The sequence below is a fragment of the Festucalex cinctus genome, chromosome 2, assembly GCF_051991245.1.
Source record: "Festucalex cinctus isolate MCC-2025b chromosome 2, RoL_Fcin_1.0, whole genome shotgun sequence".
NCBI classification, from domain to species: Eukaryota; Metazoa; Chordata; class Actinopteri; order Syngnathiformes; family Syngnathidae; genus Festucalex; species Festucalex cinctus.
This window is the reverse complement of record NC_135412.1, coordinates 26,667,500-26,691,032: the sequence shown is the minus strand read 5'-3', so window position 1 is coordinate 26,691,032 and position 23,533 is coordinate 26,667,500. Positions and strand designations below refer to the sequence as shown.

Sequence of the window (23,533 nt, the reverse complement as noted above, 5' to 3'; positions counted from 1 at the left end):
GCGTCATGAAGACTAAACAACTTTACAATTTCTTCCGTTTTCACTGACGTATGCTTACGTTAGCTGTTTGCACTTCATCTGACATTTTGAACAATACGAAATGCACTTTGCATTTTCACAAGACGAGATTGGGTTTTTGCAATGTAATTTTAATGCAACAAGTGTTTTCCTATTAATTGTAACTTGTCACGTAGAAGGAAGCCTTACATGGACACACACTTTCGACTGTGGGACGAATGCATATTCATCAAAGCTCAGACACACACGCACACACGCAGGCTCGGAGATTGAACCTGGAAAACAAAACACACTCAGACAGATTTATTGACACACTGAGCATGTGCTGTATTTATCAGACAGATGCAGCCAGTCCTTCATGGGCGAACGTTCATTTAGGGAAGGTCAACCGCTTTGATGACTTAGTTTTTGAGGTTGCCTGCTGAATTTTTGGATTCGTATGTGATAGGAAATAAATAAACAAATAAATAAATAAATGACAAATCTTCATCTCCATGAAAAGTGAAGAAAACGTGTAATTGCATAGTTCTATTTTACAGGAAGTACAGTATAAGTGTTACAGAGTAAATGTGACATCCTGTGGTGAAAATTAATCATAGGTAATTATTCTAAATGATTCTTAATAACGTGATTGTACTGCAAAATCACAGTTAATATAATTGTCCTTGACGCTCTTCAGCATGGTTAGGGATGGGTATCATTAAGATCGATACTGCTTATCGATACGGCACCTTAACGGTATTCTTATCGGTCTTTTGTTTTTTCTTAAAAAAACAAAACAAAAAAAAACAAAAAAAATGTAAAAAAATAATAACATGTCTTGCAACGGCAACAAAATAATGAAGAAGAAGAAGAAGAAAAAAAAAGGTTTACAAAAAAATAGATGTTTTATATGATCCACTTTTGTCAAGTGTTTCTTAAGGTTACTCGTGTAAAAGAAAAACAACAACAAAAAAACATTTTAATGTTTGGTTTGGTCGCATTTGTGGCAACATACATTCTGGACAGTCCACTTCTGTAAACCTGCTCAGCAAGTGTTTTGGAGGAGGTATATACTACGACAAGGATTGCAATTGCTTCTGACACCTGTGTTGTGGTATAGTAAACAACAACTATGTATAATAAATTGGAAGTCAACACAAAAAAAATATCGACAAGAATACTCACTAATCTAAATACAGTATTCTAGCTAATAATGTGTAAGTGGCATATGAGTTAAGCAGCAAAATCCAGCAGTTTTTATCAACATCAGAAGGCGGCAATTTTGCCAGTGACTGTCGAGTGAAAATGGCACCCGAGTTGCTCAGGTCTCAGGTAACAACCAATTACAGCTCAGCTTCGGAAAACATGTGAGCTGTGATTGGTCGTTGCCTGGGCCCTGAGCAACTGTGATGTCATCTTCAGGCGACAGCAAGTGGTAAAATGGCCGGCCCCTGAGATGGTTAAAAATGGCTGGATTTTGCTTGATAACTCATATTCCACACATTATATGAATCAGAATGTCATGCTTAGACTAGTGAAGTCACATATAACATAATTATTGTGAATAAATGTTCAGGGTTGACTTCCTCTTTAACAATAAACACGTATTTTGGAACACTGTGCCTCGAGGCATTTTGTTAATAGTGGTGCCTAATGACTATACCGTTTTCCAAATTAACTCATTTGCTCCCAATAACGTATAAATACGTTTTTGTTTAGTTTTTTAAAGTTTTAAGTGTCCCAAAGACGTATTTATACGTTTTTTTTTTTTTTTTTTTTAATGCTAGAGCATACAGAAGGCTTTGATGCAGCCTCTCAACTGCAAAGAACGGTTGCAGAAATGGTAGTTATTACAAACGGCCAGCAGGTGGCAGCAGAGCAAAGGAGATCAACCAGGGCTCAACTCAATTACTTACAATTTTAAATAGATTTGTGAAAACTGATGAAAAATAGCTCTCTTCTAATGCTAATTGCTGCGAAACGGAAACAGATAGAAACATACTTTTTCTCCTGATGAAAGAAGAGACTTTAATCTTTCTTTCGATAGGTCCATGCCTTTATAGCAATCGAACACAATATTTTGTGGGCCTTGCAAAGTCAGTCAAAATCCAGTAAAACAGCCGGGAGCGAACGGGATCGCTTCTGTGAAAATGCCTGGGAGTGAATGAGTTAATAGGAAAATTATGATTTTCTCTAATTTTTATAAATAGTCTATGCAAAGGGCACTCAGCGGCTCAGCATAAGTCATGAATTGTTCAAGAATAATGACAGTATTTCATTATTATTATTATTATTTATTTTATTATTATTTTATTTATTTTATTTTTTCAAAAATAAAATCATAGACGTGAAACTGCTATGAAATAAGAGGTGCTATGTTAAAGTGTAGCTTGACCTGTTAAAATGTGTTTTTGATTGAAAGAGCTTTTGATTTCAGCAAACACTACCTAATGCTGCAAATTCAGCAAATGACTATTTTCAGTTCTTTACAACCTATAAAATCTGTTGAACACTGCTGTGCATAATCATTTGGAACAGTGCATTTGAACAAAAACGACATTTTTATTTTCGGAGAAAATTATGCTGAGTGCCATTTGCATTGACAATTTATAAATAAAAAAAAAAAATCATTTGCATAAAAAATTGAAATGCAGTGTACGTGTGTACTAACGACAACAAATTATCATTTGTTGTAGTTTGTGTGTCCTTTGAGTAGTAATTGATAGTATTGTGTATCATCATTTTGTTGTGTGGAAAGGTAAGTCAGCATTTTGCTTAGTGAAGCTCCTGTTCGTTTCGCTGTGACAAGCTCAAAAGGAGCTTGCCAGTGGCTGACGTTCACTCAATAAAGGAGCCTGTACCTGAAGCAAATGAGAAGTGAAGTTTCTGTTCTTACCCTGAGTGACTCACCAATGCCACAGAATTGGAAGAAATTTTAGTAGGACAGAGAGTTCCATCTTGAAATTGTTGATCATCCATCTCTCATATTATGTAAAGATAATTCTGTATCAAGTGACTATTTTAATGGTTTAATCCCTCACAGAAAAGAAAACAGTCTTGTTTGGAAATAAAGTCAACATTAATGGTCATTATTCTTTCCTGTTGTGTAGTAGTGTCGCATGTGTAGTGAAACCTCTAAGGTCAGAAGCAATATGTTCCAGGAAGCTGGTCAATCTTAAAAAATAAAAATAAAAAATAAAATAAAAATGTTTTCCCAAAAATAATAAAGGGTGAGACTGTTGCCATCATTAAAACATTAACTACAGGCAATGTTTCCAGTTGTAAATAACGTTTAAAATGTTCTGCAAGTGTAAAATGTTTTTAGCAAGAACAAACATCCACACTCGCATTCACACTCTTCAATGAACCTAGCGTACGTTTTTCAAACGCAGTAGGAAACTTGAGAAGCATGCACACTCCACTCAGGAGGTCCGGAGCCAAGATTTGAACCTGGAATCTCTCAACTAAGAGGCAGATGCGCTAACCACTGCGTTTGGTTGAATTCCAAATTGTAAAAACACTTTACTGTTTGAATTTTGTGACAAAACAGTATAGAAATAAAGTAAACATGAGAAAGACAGCCGAAGCACTCAGGCTACTATTACGCGACTATGTGGCCACAGTAATGCAAACACTGTGAGGAGTTGGAACATGATCATGGCTGCTTGAACTGCTTCCGCACTGCTACACAACTTGATTTACTGTCCTTGCCAGCCAGGCAGCATTTTGACTAAAAGGAACTGCCCACAGAAATGGTGAAACGTTTCCAAACAAGCTTTGGTTTCAACTAACTGGAAGGCAGACTCTTCTTGATTGAGATCACGTTTAGTCTCCTGTCACCTGCTATAATTGAAATATAGAGGAAAAACACACATTTTTCTGGAGTGCTCGTCCTCAGTAAGTTTCATGGATGAGCTATCCCAGCTGACTGAGTGAGAGGCAGGTGCACCCAGCTAATTTCAGGGCACATACAGTATATCAAAATCACATTTTTGTAACTATACGCAATAATAATATAAACGCAAAACTTTTGTTTTTGCTACCATTTTTTAATGAGATGAGCTCAAAGATCTAAAACTTTTACGTACATACACGATATCGCCATTTCTCTCAAGTATTGTTCACAAACCAGTCTAAATTTGTGATAGTGAGCACATAATCCATCTCACCTCACAGGTGTGCCATATCAAGATGTTGATTAGACTTAAAAAAAAAAAAAAAAGAAAGAAAGAAAAACTCCCAATACAGATCCCCTCCATAAAAAAACTGCACCTTTTAGAGTGGCCTTTTACTATTGGCAGTCTAAGGCACACCTGTGCACTAATGATGGTGTCTATTCAGCATCTTGATACCTGTGAGGTAGGATGGATTATCTCGGCAAAGGAGAAGTTCACAATCACAGACTTAGACTGGTTCGTTAACAGTATTGGAGAGAAATGGTGACATTGTATAAGTTTGTGGAAACAGTTTTAGATCTTTGAGTTCATCTCATAAAACTGGGAGCAAAATAAAAGTGTTGCGTTTATATTTTTGTTGAGTTGATTTTATCACCATATGTATTTTTACGAACACTGGAGGGAAATTACGCTTTGCTACAAAGTTAGCTGACTGTGATTGCACATATTGTACAACAGCGGAACAATTCAGCCTCCTCAAAAGAACTCAACACACATCATTTAATGTCAACAGCAGGGATGTAATGATAGCTAAACATCACGATACGATAATATCACGATATGAAGCTCACGATATGATGATTATCACGCTATTGGCGATATTGGAGGTTGGAGATATTTAAAAAAGGTCAAATATGGTAAAAGAATGAGCTCATACTAAAAAAAGGCACAATATTGTGCTTTTATACATAACAGCAATGCATATACCACCTATGATCTCTAATAATAATATTGAGGCACTTACTTGTTAATGAGTTCCTACACATATTGACTTGGTTCACAGGCATATTATGTTCCTATTCATCTGACTACTAGTGTGGATTTTAAACATAGAAGGGCCAAAACATCCCTAATGAAAATTAAATTGCACTAAGTAACTAGCCACCAGAGGGTGCTAGAACTGCACAAATGGAAATCAACCTGACTTTTTTTTTTAATAGGTGTTGCTTTTAAATATCGTGAACATGATGACGACGATATTGTGGCATTTTTAATATCACAATAGTGCCCTTTTCGTTACATCCCAAGTCAATAGTGCACATCTAAGTGAAAATGATCCAAATTGGGTCCAATTAGTGACTCGTTATTGTTAAAAGGTCTCCGGTGTGAAGGGAGAGCAGTGTTGCATTTTGTGTTATCACTCTCACGCTCTCATACTGGTCACTGGAAGTTCAGTATGGCCCCTCAAGGCAAAGAAAAAAAATCTTGCTCTACACACACAAAAAAAAAGGGCTATGATAGTGCCAACACCCACAAACTGAGCTGCAACATGGTGGACAAGAACATACAGCTTACAAAAGGATGTTTAACAAGATAGGCCACTCATCGGCATAGCCGTTGAGTCCACGTGCTCAATGTTTTTCCAGTAGTTGTATTAAGAAAAACATTTGAGCGCTATCAGTATTGCGGCGCAATGCATCAAATTGGCGTCAGTGGCTGTGCTGTGACAAAAGGAAGAAATGACATTAACACATTTGCTGAGATCAAGGAACATAAAGACATGGATTATTACAGTTATCACGTTCTGTGGTCTGATGAGACCAAGATAAACTTATTTGGTTCAGATGGTGTCAAGCGTGTGTGGTGCAAACTAACAAAAAAAATTAAATAAATAAAAATAACAACTGAAATTCAAAAAACAATTCCATTAACGACATAAAATAAAAACCAAAATGCTTTTTATAAAAACGAAAACTAACCGAATCTACATTTTATGATTACAAAACTAACTAAAACTAACTATAATGATAGCAAAAAAATTCTTTGTTTTAGTCTTTGGCAATTAATTTAATGCATAAGCCTTTAGGGACAATTCTAAATGTGATTTTAAGTAGATTAATTTTGATATTAACCCAATTAAAGACGTTTGAAAGTGTGTCACACAGAAGTGACGTCATCCAGCAGCAGCCAATAGAAAAGCACTTTCAGATTACGTCTCTCCTATGGTGTTTTTTTGTTGTTGTTTTTTTTTCAAAATATTGTGTAATACACATTTTTTTTTTTTTTTACTAAAATGAATACTGAAACTTAGAAAACTAAGTATTAAATAACAGAACCACCCTGAAAACTAATTAAAACTAACTAAGTAAAAAACTAACTAAAAAAAAAAAAAAAAAAAAAAAAAAAAACTCAAAAGGAAATAAAAACTACATTGAAAAGTCCAAAACTATAATAACCCTGGTGTGGCGGCAACCAGATGAGGAGTACAAAGAAAAGTGTGCCTTGTCTGCAGTCAATTAAGGTAGTGGGAGTGTAATTGTTTGGGGCTGGCACTGGGGAGTCACAATTCTTAAAGGGAACCTTGAATGCCAACATTTACTGTGCAGAAGCAGCGGAAAGTAGGTAGTATTCTAACAAGATAACGACACCAAATACACCTCCAATATGGCCACTGCCTTGCTGAAGGTGAAGGTTATGGATGGCCACACATGTCTTTGATTGAGCGTCTTTGGGGCATCTTGAAACGAAAGGTGGGGTAGCACACCCATCACCTCCATGACATGTGGATTCTACTGGCAACTTATGCAGCTCTGCTGGACAAAATATTGATACGTTGGGCACACTTTTTTTTTTTTTTTTCTTCAGGGTCTACTCACTTTTGTTGCCAGTGGTGTTAATATTAAATGCTGCATTTTAGTTGTAATTTCATTTACATTGTGTTATTGGGTGTTGTCATTTCATGTAGAAATATCAATCAACATTCAAATCCACACAATCGACTGAACTCGAAAGAATTAATTTGTCTATTATTATACCCATCCATAAAATGTATTCAACTGGTGACTGGAGGAATTTAAAAGAAAACTAATAAATCAATAAGAGAGAATGCCATTGCTTACATGCTTGTACTCTGCCCAAGATGTACTAATTCATATGCAGTTGCTCAAAGATTACAACTTTGTCAAAATGAAACGCACATAAAACGCTGATATACTGAATGCTTGTGAGGCCAACACTTGGCAACACTAACTACACACGTGCTCACAATTCTTTTCACTTACCTTCAACAGCTTCCATATATTAATTTAAAATGACATCTTCCCTTACACAACATCTGTAATGAACACCTGTCATCATAAAATGAAAACGTTGCGTAGCGCTAATGCACCCTTTTCCCCACCCTGCAGTGTTTTGATGTGGATTGCGTATTGCTCTGGCGGGATGCAGGAAAGTAGTGTGTGTGTGTGTGTGTGTGTGTGTGTGTGAGTGTGTTAACACATAGATACTGTAGACTACATGTATTGAGGCTGGCAGTAACCGCGGGGATGCTGCAGCCGCAGAATTACTGTTTTGATGAATATTCATCACCGAAGAAGGCAGAGCACAGGAGTTGGTTTTGTGGCAGCAATTTGAGGTGTTGCTGCAGCAGCTGATGCAGGAAAGCCAGCACTGTATGACCACAAACCGTTGATGTGACTAATTAGTTAAGTTAATTCGGAATTCTAATTCTTCACCTTTGCAAGTCGAACCAAAGATAGCTAACTACTGTCGGTAAAAATGAGGGAAGGTGCCAACAATTGTCTTCATTGTGACAAGGTTATTATAGTAAAATAAATAAATAAATACATAAATAAAGAGTTTTACTCTTCTAATATACATACGTAAATGAACAACTAATTCACTGCCAACCCATTTAAAAATGGATACTTGACGTGTATAGTCGTCAATGGCACTGAATGAGCTAATTGGCAATATGTTCCGTTTAGACCAGCAGAGAAACAGTCATCGTGTTTTTGTGTTCTTCTCAGGTCACAATTACAGTAATTATCAGGCATCTTCTTGCCCCGTGACCTCGCCCAGACATGGACTTCCCCGACGATCTCCTGCTGGCCGAGCTGAGTCACCTGCAGCTCTACAATGACTCGCTTTTCCAGAACAACTTCAGCAGCGGTTACAATGAGACAGAAGACGCCTTGCTGCCGACTGGAGTGAAGGTCACCATTGTGGTGGTCTACATGATCGTTTGCGTCATCGGCTTGGTGGGGAACTTTCTGGTCATGTACGTCATTATAAGGTGAGAAGAACTCTTTGTCGAATGGACTGTTTTGTGAGTAGAGCTTAGAATTGCACTCAAAATCTCCACTTACCATTCGTGTTATTGTCAGCGAAATTCAATTTAATCAATTTGCATTTTACACTTTTTTTTTTTTTTTAAACATGTCATCCATCCAGCCAGCCATTAACTGTATCGCTTATCTTCACTCGTGTCACATCGTCCGACAAATGAAAAATGCATTTTTATCAAAATGATAAATGGTAAATGGAGTGTATATTGGGCTTTATTGTCATTATACATTTACAAAGATTTATTCACTTATGTCATACAAACGTATCTGAATGTAGCCTACACCGGAGCGTTGACGTAACAACCCCTAATAAGGGTTTGTTTTGTAGTTTCAAATAATTTACTTTAATCACCAGGATTCCGCACCATTCCCCGACCGGCCAATGTGGGAATCCAGGATTTGTTTTCCCTCTTTGGTCCCATTTTAAATCTATCCTGGTTGTGTTTTACTAGCCTCATGCTAGCTAGCACTAAGCATAGTTCCGGTGTCCAACTTTGCTCTTTTCCTTTGTTGCTAAGATGGAGCACTGACTAGCTGGGCTTTACTTAACAGTTAAATTGAAAGCATATTAGCCGGGCGTCAGTGGGAATGCAGCACATATGTAGCATGTAGCATTCGCGCACGTAGATACGGTATAGGGCCCTCTGAAAAGTCCTGTTTGACAATATGCTATGCTGACTCGTATCTGAAAATTCTTATTCGGCGTTTGTTTTTCGTGACTCAGTTCAAGTCACCACTGATTCGTGTACAGTCCGACTTGTCAGTGTTTAAAGTTGTATAACAGAGGAACAAACATCTGCTGTGCTGTGATGGTAGAAATCAAACACATTCTGAAATGGTAAGATCTAGGGGTGTGAATTGCCTAGTACCTGACGATTCGATTCGTATCACGATTCACAGGTCACGATTCGATTCGATACCGATTAATCCCGATACGAATTTATAAGTCGATTATTGCGATTTTTTTCATTCAAATTTAGAAAATACTAATCAGTAGGCTTGTAGGATGTAAGATTTATATGAAAATGTATTATTAATTTATCTGAAATTTCAGTCTTATAGAGGTTGTAATCTGTTTCATGTTTGAACAGCATTAAAATAAAATATTAAGGCTTAATGTTCCGTTCATATAACATTCTTCCATGCTCAAGGTGTGAATCCTAACCCGAAGTCAGACGTTTTGTTGAATATTTTTCCATTAAAAATGGAAGTTTAAAAATCGATTCACACACACACACACACACACACAAAAAGGCAATGATGATAAGACGTTGAATCGGTAAGACTACCGAATGAACAATTCTGAGATCTTTAAAAAAAAAAAAAAAAAAAAAAAAAAAAAAAAAAAAAAAAAAAATCGATTTTTTATTTATTGAATCGATTCGAGAATCGTGCGATGTAGTATCGCGATATATCGCCGAATCGATTTTTTTTAACACCCCTAGTAAGATCACTGTTGCTATAGCGATGGTGAGTGATGAGTGGCTTGTTTAAACAATATATTGGTGTCATGCGATCCAAACCTACCTACAAGCTATTTGATTACTTTTCCTGCCGCGGACATGCTGCAGCTGGGTGCTGGAGCTTCACCCGTGTATCAAATTTTTGCCAACACGCCACAAGGAATTGCTCTGTGTGCGCTCTACGGGGCATTTTCATAATTAACGGGGCGGAGTTTGGGCCTTGCAGTGATGTGAGAGCCCGAGACGTTCATGGAGGAAGTGCTTCAACTTCAACGCTTAACCATATAACACCAAACGTATCATATTAAATACAAGACATTTTGAGCCCTCTATTTCATAGTATATTTTTCCCATTAAAACTCTGATGTATATGATGTGACACATGCATTGCACAGATAGTCCATTAGAGGGCAGTAACACCCAGTTGATGGCTTTATTCAACGAACTTGCAAGATTGCCCCAATTGAGAAAGGAAAGACAATTATACTTCATTAATAATAGTGGCAAATGCTCTTTCTGATTTTCAGAAACACATGTTTATTTATTATAATAATTCATAATTTATGGTTGATATGTCTGTTTATTATTATATTTTTGACAGATATAAATGTATGAATTTAAATTACTGGAAGACAAAAAAAAGGGTAAGAAGGAAAGTAATAAATTGAATATCAGCAACTGCATTAAAGCCCCGATTTGTTTGATTTAACTAATCGTGAGTGCTAATCCTGCGTAACATTGGATTTAAAGCTTGGTACAGCACACCCGGAAAACTGTGTGTTGTGTTGTGTTTGGCTATGTGTGTGAGCCACACAATAAATGAAAAGCGTATTTTAACCCTATAAAGCCTGAACCATGAAATATATGAGAGAAAATTCTGATTCTTTGTCAATAGAGTAAAATAAAAATGTGAAAATCAACTTCCACATACGACTTTTGATTTGTGTCATATTCGATAAAACCGGTCACAGTGCTTTAATTACCACTTCCACTTCCATCACTTCAAACTTCATTTTGTGCTTACGGTACTGTTTCAAATGTCCCATGGTGAAAACAGTCATTTGCAACTTCACTTTTGCACCTGTGCAATCTGTTATACTGAATAAACATGCAATTTAGCGCTTGTATTTGGTATTGTAGTAAACGAAGCCCAAAGTGAGGTGTTGTCATGACAACTGTGACAGAGGAAAGTGCGATGAAACAGTCTAGTGATGTGTTTAAAAATAGCACTTTCAAACTGACTGTTTTTATTTTGTTGTGAGATCTGTGTACTGCGAGAACCACTTGTCTTTATTCTTCTTTCAGTCTTTCTCGTTAGAGTGCATAATTAAAGATAGCTGTGATGTTCAAAGACCAAACTTTTTGTTAACTCAAATCCACAAATGAAACACAGTTTGCTCTTACTTAGTCATGACCTTCGAATGTCTCTTGTTTTAGCAGCATGAGACGTAGGAGATGGCCACCAAAGACACTCGGAGGCGTGTCACGATGACTCGGCCGTGATAGAGGGAAGGCGGCAACGGTGGGAGGCAGGAAAAAGTGAAAGGATGATTCACTTTCATAGAAGGACTCAGAGTGGGGTTGGAATGCCAACAGAAATGATGTCATGGCTTGATGAATCCAACAAAAACACATTTTGTATGGGACGCAATCACACACCATAATGACGAGTTACTGAAGGGGTCTTTTGTGTCTTGTCCTCTTTCAGAGCCACAATTTCATCCTTCCTTGTCCACCAAAGTCACATCTCGTATCCATCAATGTGACTTTGTGGCCAGAGTGAGTTAGGTTATGCATCACAACATTCAATACATTGCTGTTGTCAATCATATAGAATTGGCTTGATCAGATGTTACTATCAATGACCTGACGTCGCAGTTTGTGAGTGTATAGCTGAATAGTTTGTAAATGGTGACCACTCTCGGCTTTTGTTCATCCTACTTGGCCTTTTCACATGAAGACATTGAAAGCTGACGGGTCTTTTCCAGGGTCTTTGCTATGGATGTGGCCTGTGATTGTGTTGAGGGCGGTGTAAAGCTCATCGATGACTACCTAAATGCCAACTGTATGAAAAGAAGAAAATTTCCAAAATGTCTTGTTTGGTGAAGACGGCTGACAAAAACAAAAACTGGCCATTTAAAGATCAGGCATTAAGAAATTCTGATGAATAATATACATTAAATACATTCATAAAATCAGTATTAAAATTCATCAGTTGGGCAGGTTTAATTATGTGGACCCATGTTGCATTCTCCAACTATAAAGAAACTTAAATTTGTTTAATACAGTGACATTGGAGATGTTGTCAGTGAATTCTCGATCAATAATGATCTCGTCAAGTAGAAAAAAAAGAATATTGTGGGGCCAGCCCCAAAGTCTGATGTTTTCATATTTATAGTGCATTTGATGGCCCCTTCTGTACAGGTAATATAAGATTTTTTAAAGTGCCAATTTGGCCCCTGTTACAGATTATTTCTATCCTATTCTATTGTGTCTTATTTCTTAATACATCTGATTTCCAATTGGAATAATTGCTTTTGAACAAATCGGTAACCAAGCAGCATCCGAAACTGATTGTGGATATGCCAGGTTTGTGAAGTTTATAACCTTTAAAAATTCTTGTTTTATTTAAATGACAGTCATGCTAAATGGTACTTCATTCCAAGGCCCTCAAACAGCTTTGCATTCAACTATTCATTCACCTACTGATAAGGTGCAACATCGGGAGCACCTGTGTTCAGTATTGTTATATGTTGGTGTTTGATCCCAAAGCGCAGACACAAATAAGATTTTAACTATTTATTCACATCTAGAGGCGAGAAACAACAAGAATTGCACAGAGGAACATAGGTAATAATCCGACACACACACTTCTCAGACAGCTTATATAAACAGTGAATCGATCTGATTGGTTGTGGCTAGACATGTGGGTAACAGGACTGACATGGAATTTTCTGATTGGCTGTTGACTAGATAAAGAGATTAAAGATTCCTGACATCACATAGCTTCTGACATCACATAGCTTCTGACATCACATAGCTTCTGACATTACATAGGGTATTACCAGTTGAAACTAGAGGCCGATTATATCTGTCAAAAAAGACACTTGACCTCACGGTCATGACCCAAACATAACCCTTGCATGACAGTAAACATAACCCTTACATGACCCTAGTCACAGTAAGCATAACCCTTGCATGACCTAAGTCATCACAGTAAGCATAACCCTTGCATGACTCTAGTCATGACAGTAAACATAACCCTTACATGACCCTAGTCACAGTAAGCATAACCCTTGCATGACCTAAGTCATCACAGTAAACATAACCCTTGCATGACCCTAGTCACAGTAAGCATAACCCTTGCATGACCTAAGTCATCACAGTAAGCATAACCCTTGCATGACCCTAGTCATGACAGTAAACATAACCCTTACATGACCCTAGTCACAGTAAGCATAACCCTTGCATGACCTAAGTCATCACAGTAAACATAACCCTTACATGACCCTAGTCACAGTAAGCATAACCCTTGCATGACCTAAGTCATCACAGTAAGCATAACCCTTGCATGACCTTAGTCATGACAAGTATCTTGCTCAAGGATACTTTGACGTGGTCACAGTGGCATGGGGTTGCAAAACGACCACTCTACCATTGACCCATTTAACATCTGTCGAGGTGTAAAGCAAAGCAACAGGTGTTCTTGTTTTTTCTGGCCAAAGCAGCATATAATTTTAGTGCAATTTTTCAGGAAGTGAGATCAAGTTGAATTTGAAATCAATCTAAGAACATTACCTTTCCATAACTAATGCAAGAGTAGTCGACATTATGGTGCTTTTTATTTTTCTTCTTGTGACCACTCCAAGCAGTATATTTTCTCTCAGCTTGGTTGCAGGTAGTGGGGGAAAGACTTTGAACCCTCATGTTTTGAAGCTCGCAACAACAACAATAAGGGTTATGAGCAGGAACTCATACAAGCATATGTTTTCTCTTGCAGCCTTCACAAAAGAAGGTGCACCTCAGAGAGGAACATAATCATAGTGAAGTGAGCAGCGAGCTGGCCTAAGGCCGAAGCTCAAGATGAAGCCTCACTCTGGGCAGCCTTCAAGGACTCCTTCCTGTTTCCATAACAACCCGCACACGTACGGTAGTATCCACTTGTAATGGGTCAAAATGTTCCGAGGCTTCGGAGCGTTTGTCAAGAAATCCAGGACGGACTTTCTGAAGCGCAGGTCGAATCATGATTCGTTTTCGGGATATGACGTTATTGATGACGTACGCCGCGATTAATCACCAGGCAAGGAAAATTTTATGAAATATCGTGTTAGTTATCCTGTTGGAACTTGGCCAATTTCTCATGAAAAATATATTTATTCATTGGGTCTAAAAAAAGATGTGCTTCCTGTAAAGCCACACACATATCATATGCCTAAATGCCATGAAACATGTGGCTTAAAGCAACACATACTTACTACTAGCCTCAGAAGCTTTTTTTTATCCATCCATCCATTTTCTTGACCGCTTATTCCTCGCAAGGGTCACGGGGGGAGCTGGAGCCTATCTTAGCTGGCTTTGGGCAGTAGGTGGGGTACACCCTGGACTGGTGGCCAGCCAATCGCAGAAGCTTTTTTTAAACATCCCAATTCCAAGTTTTTGTTGTTTCACAATCATATTTTGGAGTTATGACCTTATTTGATTTTCATTTTTTTCTTCTTCTTCTCATGTGACAACCAGGTTTGATTTAGAAGTGCAGTGACACCTCACAGAATTCAATATTGGCAAAACGGTTTATTGGAGTATAGTAATAAGTCAAAATTCAATAAAAAAAAAAAAAGCTGGGTTTCCATGTCTGCTATGCAGGTGAAAAATATTTGTTCCTGATTGCTCTTTGCTTGAGCAGATCAGTCAACAACACTTTATTGTAGCATAAAAAAATGACATTTTTATTAAAACGTATGTTTTACTTGTTGCATTCTGTTTGCCGGAGATCATGAATTTGTATCCGGTTTGCAGGCTGTCGTTGAAATGTTAAGAGGAAAGAAAGCAGAACTCGAATGGTGCGGCGAAGCTTTTCTTCTTCTTTTCTTCCATGCCTTATTATCTGATTTTACTCTTTCATCCTTGCCGTCCTCCTCATCTTCTAGTTGCCGAGAGCGTCGGCTAATGATCGCTGTAGACCTGCAGCACAAAGCAGGGTTCAGTTGCATTAGGAAACTTATCAGCCATGCGCAGCTCATTTGCATGCTTCATAATGATCATGAAAAAAAAAGCCTGGTTCAGAAAACAAGGTGCGACAAATTAGATTCCGTCTTGTCAATTGGTTCTTACTGCACTGAAATGGTGGCCTTCATCAGTGAGGCATGGAAGCCTTTATAATATTGTTCCCTCTCAGACAGATGTTTACATTATGTGTATGTGAATGGAAAGACAATTACAAAATGTGAACAAAATGTCACCCCTGATAGCACTTGGAGACTGCTCTACTGCGCCCATGTGTGACAACCGAACCTCCCACTTACCACTAGTTGCGGCATGGTTGGGAGGGTGGGTTGAGGCACTTATAAAAATATGTTAAAGACGATAATGCGATCAAATCCACTAAAATTGCGTTACACCACTTGTGCAACAACTTAGACCTGCTTTTAGCCGGCCGGAATTCTGATCTACTTTCACGAAATTGTCCAGTGCATCGGTCTGCCGTAGCGCGCAGCAAGGCACAACAGTCTGCCAAATTCCCAAACACGGTAAATTCCAGCTCACCAATGACCGAAATGTGGACAAGCGCTTTGGGAAAGGAATGGCTAAATCAGCTTTTCCCAACTTTTATTGAGACAACACAGAAAACAATATCACGGGAAACCACAAGCAAAACGATACACAAGGTGGATATACAGTTTAATTATGTCATTTTTGTAATCTAGTGGAAGAGCATTTGATTGTTTTGCCTGTTGATATAGATTGTCAGCATAGATAAATTCACAAAAATATGTTTTTATGAGAAATCAATTATTTGTTGTCAAAACAATTGACATTGAATAATTTCCCACAGCACACCTGATCATCTCTTACGGTATAGTAATGTGCTATGAGCCACTGGTTGACAATCAGCGGGCTTAATATGATGCCGTCATCAGGTTTGATCCTGAAGACATGATGACAAAACTATAGGAAGCATGTGAAAAAAAATTAGACTGATCAGCAACATTATCTTCTTTCCATTGTGTAAAAGAAGATTGTTATATTGACACCTTCCTAAAGTAATTGCCTAAGTCTTTTTTTTTTTTTTTTTTCCCAGATTTTTGAACCATTTGCATCATGAGGAGAAAATATTTTTGCAACAAAACAAAACAAGACTTAGGCAGTTATTTTAAAGTGGAAGTCAACCTTGAACATTTCTTGACAATAATATGTTATATGTGACCTCACTAGTCTAAACATGGCATTCTGATTAATATTACGTTTTTGGAATACGAGTTATGATGCAAAATCCAGCTGTTTTTATCCATCTCTGCGGGCGGCCATTTTGCACTTGTTCAGGACACAGTTGCTCAGGGCTCAGGCAACAACCAATCAGAGCTCTCCTGTTTTCTGAAGCTGCGCTGTAATTGGTTGTTACCTGAGACACGGGCGTTGATGTCAACATTGATGTCATGTGTCATCTTCAGTGAACAGCAAGTGGCAAAATGGCCGCCCCCTTATTTGGATAAAAATGGCTGGATTTTGTTGCGTAACTAACTCATTTTCTACTAGCACAATATTAACCAGAATACCATATTTAGACTAGTGGGACTGCATAGAACATATTACCAACAAAGGGCAATTTAGCTCCGTTTTGTACGAGTTTCCAAACCCACATACTAAAGACAACTACAGGTATGAGACCACCTCCAGAGTTTATAATAACAATTCAATAAAGTGTTTTTAAGATTAAGAACATTTACATCTTACAAAAATTTCTAGTGAGCATCTGCACAAGAGTTGCCTTATGAACGAAAAGTGCCAAATTCCAAATCTTTCTCTCATTGATTTAAGTATCTCTTAGCAAGAAACCTTGGGGGAAGATTCATCAGTATACGTTAGACATATCTACTGTATATTTAAAAAAAAAAAAAAAAAAAAAAAAAAAAAAAAAGGATGTTTGTGGCGTATGGGTGTACCGTTTATTCTCACTGGCAGGAGATGTTGGAACTTGGACTCGGTTGGGCACGCTCACATACACACATAGTGTGACATTAACAACGTGTGCAGCCAAGCCTTCTCTGGGATTTTGTGAGCTATTTCCCCTAATGAGAGACTCAGGTGGCGAAATGAAGCCAGAATGTTTTTCATGTAATTTTGTGAGAAAGTGTTTGCCGCACGTTTGGCAGCTTTCTTCCAAAGTAGATCTGCAGACTTCCCCAACCGCCCTATTCAACTAAAGATGTTCGTTCAACCATCATTAACTCATTCACTGCCTTTGACAAGTATACTTGTCAATTGTATTTTTTAGAGCGGTGCTAAATGGGGGCGAATCTGAGCATGCTCCACTGTAAATATCAAACTTGGAAACAACTTTACTGATGCCCAACCACCGGTAGATGACATCATTACCCCATTTTATAGGAAATAAACACAGTTTCAGAGTCCATGGGAGAAGTGGCTGTATTTTGGCAAACCTACATTTTTCTGCTGTCAATTATAAAAGAACGGGACGGGACAAAAAGTAGGGAGTCTATTCTGTTATTTGGTAGATTCGGTTTATATATAATTATTGAATGGAATATCACGTGAGTATTGGAAATGTAAAAATTTTCTATAATGACTGGCAGTGAATGAATGAGTTTGGGTGACAAGTTTTCTGCAGATGTCTATGGATATGCGTATGTCTACCTTACCCCGAGCCCCAAGGATGTGAAACGCATGTCTGAGTGTACGGTAATATGACATCTAGAAATTAGATGACAAATCAGAATTTATTCTTTCGTTGCCTACCGCTTATTCTGTTTAAGGTTATGGGTGAACTGGAGCCTGTACAGCTGACTTTGGGATCAATCCCAGATCAGTCAGAATATTTTTTTCAAAATATATTTTAGGAGTGTCAGGCGATTAAAATTTGTAATCGTAATTAATCGCATGACTTCAGTAGTTAACTGACGATTAATCGCAAATTTTATATGTTCTAATTGTACAATAAAATGCACAATAAAATATTTTTGAAAGTATTCATACTTTTAACATAAAGTGGGAAAAATGTTAAATAGAAATATGGCTGCATCTTTTAGTCATTGATACAGTATTTTCATCATTCATAAAATTGAATTAAAATTAAAAAAGATGTAATGTACTGTAACAAAGCAGTGTAATCCTGATTTGTGTTGAGCTCATTTTTCTGCCACTAGATGGCATAGTTGCATTTGTAAGACAGTGACAGCTCAGTGCAATTTTCTTTTCATATTAAGAGCTATCTCATCTTTTACATGAAGTAAACGTGAAATTCTGCGCATTATTAAAATTGTAAAATACAATATTACTGCTAAATTTTAATGTGGACGTGTCTGCTGAGCACTGGAACTCCTCCATACAGACTTTACAATTAAGGCCAGGTCATAAATCGCGCGTTAAAAAAATTAGTGGCGTTAAAGGAACTTTAACTCAAAATTATCACACTAATTTTGACACCCCTAATATTTTTACCTGATGCAAGTATCTAGAAACAGGCATAAGATATAAGATGAGGTTTGTGTGGGAATTTTGACATTCACAAGTTAAAATGAAAAATTACTGACAAAAAAAAAATGCAATTGCACTAGTTTTTTCTTGGTGTAGCCCAAGTACTAAAATTCAGAACAGTCAGAATTAATGTTCGCTCAAATGATATATTGACCTGGTTGTTAGCCACACTTTTGTTTGACATTCGACTTTGTTTGCCCGGAACATCGTCAGGTTGGGCCTCGTAACATTCCATGTTTTATAAACGTGTCACAGCTGGCCAAGGGCAACTTCACTCCTGTCAGTTGGTTTTGGCTCATTTGCTATCTGTGTTTACGTCCTGGATCCACTCCTGGTTCCTGGGTCCTCCAGCTTCAAATCTTGTTCTTGCTGAAATTCAGAGATAAATCTACTGCTTAGCTTTGTCTGCCTTTTATTGAAGTTGGGGATTATTTATCAAGATTATTCTCAATTTTCGTTTGCATCATACAATGGCCCTATCAGACCTATGTGCCTGCACAGTAAATGTCATCAAGGTCAAATGAAGCGTCACACTTTACATGTCCACTGCACACAGACATACCTGCAGGGGCAGAGCCATAAACCTGCCACTTCGATGGTGAGACCTCTGTCTTTCTGTCGGAGGAGGCAAAACTGCATCGGCAAGAGTTGATGGATAGAGAGATAGATAGATAGATAGATAGACAGACAGACAGACTTCAGCTATGGCTGTATGTATGCTTCAAAATTTCCGGAATAGTTTGAGTAAAGTACTTTCTCTTCCAGCATGACTGTGCTACAATGCAACAAAGCACAGTTCATAAAGGCATGCTTGGGTGAGTTTGTTGAAGTAGAACAAGCCCATTAAATACACTTGGATAGCGTAATGTAAATGGAGCAGATGTGAAAATATTCCCACAGACACACTGTAACATCTTGTCGCAAACATTCCCAGAAGAATCCAAGCTATTAGCGCTGTAAACGAGGCAGAATAACTTCACGCTTCGTGTCCAAATATTTTTGACTATATACTAGGTTGTTCACAGACACACACAGGTACGAATACCCAATACCCAAAAAAACTGTGGACAAAGTCAGCCGATTAAGAACCATGCAGGAGGTGAGCTTCGAGACATTTTCATTTTACTGTTGGAGGATGAGGAGATGTAAAGTAAGAGGTTGGTTAATGGCCACTATCCTGTAACACAAAGGTCACATGTTCAATAGCATCAGCCCCTTTCTCCCTTGATGATCCAACAGCTCCCCAACAGCTCCCCACTACTCCCATGGATGCTCCCCATGGGGCTGCTCCAATTCTTGGCCAACTTAACGACATGGGCTGCTGGCGGGTGACAAGATTCTCGGCGCGCGTCTCCGCTGGAGAAGAAAGTTATTACGATCGCAGTATGTGCAACATGTTAGCCCGAAGACAGTGTCGAGTGACCCCGGGTTTTCACCGGATGCGGTTGCAGTGCGGTTGCGGTGCGGTGCGTCTTGACTGCGTGCTCCGGACGGGTCAATTTTTTTTGTCAATCCACACCGGCTCCGCACAGCTGCGGTCCGGCAGCTCCGTCGCCGCCCACTTCCCAACGTGTTTCGCGGGACCGCGCGCGCGCGATCATGTGGCATTTCACAACGACAAACATACAGAAAGTCTGTGCTCAACAGAGAAGCAGAAAGAGAGGTGGACTTCTTTTGATTTAACCTTTTCTTCTTCTTCTGCTATGAGATTCCATGCAGCATCCTTTTTTTGGTTGTCCTTATAAAAAGGATGTGCCGTGTCATATATTATTTTGTGGTTTTCCACCTCCAATATAAACCTCTCCTCGTCCATGTTTGCTGGTGTCTAAACCGTGAATGAGCACATGGCCCGGCGACGCCCACGTCACATTTTGCTGAAAAGCTTGCGAAATAGGAGCTGGCGAGTGTTTTATTCTGAAAGGTAACCGGAAATTTATTTTGAAACTGCGTCGGTCTTCCTGTCCCGCTCGATGTGTTTTGTGCTAGCTTGCCATTTGCCGGAGGCCTACCGCTGCGGCGTCCGGCAAAAATAGAAAATAGGTCTATCCTTGCGGAAGGCCTGCGGCACGCCGCAGCTGAGACGCAGTCGACACGCAACGCACCCGCAAGCGGTGTAAACTGCACCATTCGAATGAATGGAATCTAATTGCTTGCGTCGCCGGACCGCACCGCAACCGCACCACAACCGCATCCGGTGAAAACCCGGGGTGACAAGTGTCGTCATGCGGGCCACTATCACTCTCACTGCTCTCTTCCATTTGATCATTGCTAAAAAAGTTTTTTAAATGATGATGAGATGTCATATTATCAACTACACACAAGGATTTATGGAAGATATCAATTATTTATATCCTGCAGTGAGGGCAATTGCTGTATGGGAAGGAGTGACATCTTGTCAAGTCGCAGCAAAACTATATTACTTGTTTTAAGTTCAAATTTATCTTTTCAATGACAAGTTCATGAGTCACACTGGAAAAAAAATCTTCCATTCTTTTCTCAGTTCATTTGAGCTCATCTACGAGCGTGTCGGCTGCGAGCGTAAATTAAATTGCAGTTGAAGCATTTGTGGCAATGGAGCATTAAATTCAACTGTCAAAGCAGTCAATGAAGCCCAGCTCTCAACACCTTTGTCTTGGATACGTCACAAGGGAAATCGGCCACTTGCACGCTGGAGAGGACATGAAAATACACCAGTTAGCTTAGCGCAAGCTAACAGCTTGTATGTATGACAAGCAGCTGGATTAACATTTGGTCCCAAAGGATAAGCACATTAGTAAACGGATGGATGGATGGTTTGAAGATCACCCCTGGTTCTGCCGTTCGATACTTACAGCAAGGGAATCCTGATGACTGACGTTAGTAATTATCTTCAACTAACGGTTGATGCTTTGTTGTCGTTAACTCATTTCTATGCTTGACATGCTTTCAACAAACAGCGATTGTCACGGCTATGAAGTGTGGTGGAGGACCCAAGTGCAGGAGGCGGACGAGTCAGGGAGGCAGAGGTGCTCAAAAGGAGTAAATTTAATCAAACAAAATTAAAGTGGCAAACAGGGTTTGGTGACTAAGAATAACAAAATACAGAAGGGAAAAAACTATACAAGACAAGACTTAACAATGGCAGCATGGACGTGTGGAAACAAGAACAATGAACCAACAAGAACTGAAGTGAAAACCGATAACTAAGTACACACACGAATTGAGCATGATTAGACACAGCTGGGCAAGACACAAGTGGAAGGGGGTGCTGATTGGTTGAAACATGAGGAAGGGCAGGCAAACACAGTTGGACATGGCAAGGCTTAACAAGACTAGGGAAGACAAGGAAAGCAGAACATAAACATGACAAATTCAAAACTAGAAACTCAAAAAAAACAAAGCAAAACCAACCCCAAACAGAACCAAAACATGACAGCGATCGCAGATTTGAGGTAAGAGTTCAGCCCTTAAGCACTATATATAGGACAGCAAATGACAATTTATATACTGTATTTTCCGAACTATAAGGCATTATAAGGCGCACCTTCAATGAATGACATATCTTAAAACTTTTTCCATTTATAAGGCGCGCCGCATTATAAGGCGCACCTTCAATGAATGACATATTTTAAAACTTTTTCCTTATATACGGCGCTACAGTATAGGCTGGGGTTACGTTATGCACCCATTAGATGGTGCTGCGCTAAAGGGAATGTCAACAAAACAGTCAGATAGGTCAGTCAAACTTTATTAATAGATTTCAAACCAGCTTTCTGACAACTCCATTCACTCCCAAAATGAATAAACAGCTGTTTTATTATTTTCCCTGAGGTAAAGTATTAGTATTAGCTAGCGATCCAAGATGGCGGGACCTTCTGCGCATGCGCATCACCGATCGTGCAGGGTCACCGAATAGTGTCTTGACAGCGAGACCTGTTGCGGCTCAACATTGATCCATATATAAGGCGCACTGGATTATAAGACGCATGGTCAGCTTTTGAAAAAATTGAAGTCTTTTAGGTGCGCCTTATAGTGTGAAAAATATGGTAAAAACAACAATGATCTGGCGTTTCATCACTCAATATTAACTGATGGTAAATGGAAAGCCTAGTCAATAATGTGATGTCGCACATTTTGGGTGCGCTTAGATTAGACACTGCCGGGGGAAAACTTTAGAGTGAACAATATTTCATATAAAGTGGCATAATCCTAACTTGTAATAACTACCCACCTTTCCTGTGACAAGGATTAACCTCTACCAAAGGACAAAGATCTGGATATGATCCGAAACACACTCATTTCTGTTCAAACAAGGCACTTGTGTGCGTGTGTGCTCACAGATGTGCATGTGTGCTTTTGTGCGTGCGTGCGTGCGTGCGTACGCCACTAATGATTCACACCAATACACTGAAGGCAGCCGTGAGGTGCCAGCCATCTCATCAGAGATTAGAGGCTCAGTGTCATGTTCAAGGACACTTGGGGATGGCAACTGCACCTTATCACCTTTTTTTTTTTGGGTTGCAATTTTTGTTTATCTGCCTGTTGAGAAAACACAGGGGGAACATAATCTTTTCATCTTTTTTTTTTTGTATGAGACAAGCTCTCAGGTTACCCAGCAACAACATTTCTAACAAGTTTAATAGATCAGACCTTACCTTGGGAGAAGAAGATCGCTTAATTGTGAGAAGGCATTTGAATTAAACAAATCCATCAAGTTTAGAAATGATTGGATTTCAGTTGTTCACAATGTGATCATTCCAATTAGCTTCCTTTGAAAAGATGAGGGGTATAGGGTGCGGGAGACATTTGGCCAATGCGAGAACTGTAACCAATAGTGACACCCAAAGAAGAGATTGAATCCTAATTGAACAACGCTAACCCATTTTTGCAAACAAGGACGACGATTTAGCCTCATCTGTCAGACAGGAATTTTAACTTTGTCCTAAGAGGTTTTTCGATCCATTCTTTTATGTTTACAAGTGGTCTGGTGACAGGACTAGCAACCTAAGCAGAGAACGACCAGGAAGGTGTCGATTACGCCCAATTCACACTGACATACGGAGGTTTCCGTATGACATCTGCACGAACTGTAATTCATACCTCCTGCGTTGCGTGAGCTGTCCGTGTCCGGAAATCT

The 23,533-nt window shown here is 38.8% G+C and overlaps 1 protein-coding gene across 1 annotated transcript in view; it reads left to right on the top strand.

Annotated features, from left to right (window-relative positions):
• Positions 1–23,533, top strand: part of oprl1 (opiate receptor-like 1) — a 50,760-nt gene that overhangs the window by 1,397 nt on the left and 25,830 nt on the right. The window contains exon 2 of the mRNA XM_077514065.1: positions 7,925–8,190. Coding sequence (XP_077370191.1) covers positions 7,979–8,190 — 212 coding nt within the window. The 5' untranslated portion in view covers positions 7,925–7,978. The remainder of the gene's footprint in view (positions 1–7,924; positions 8,191–23,533) is intronic.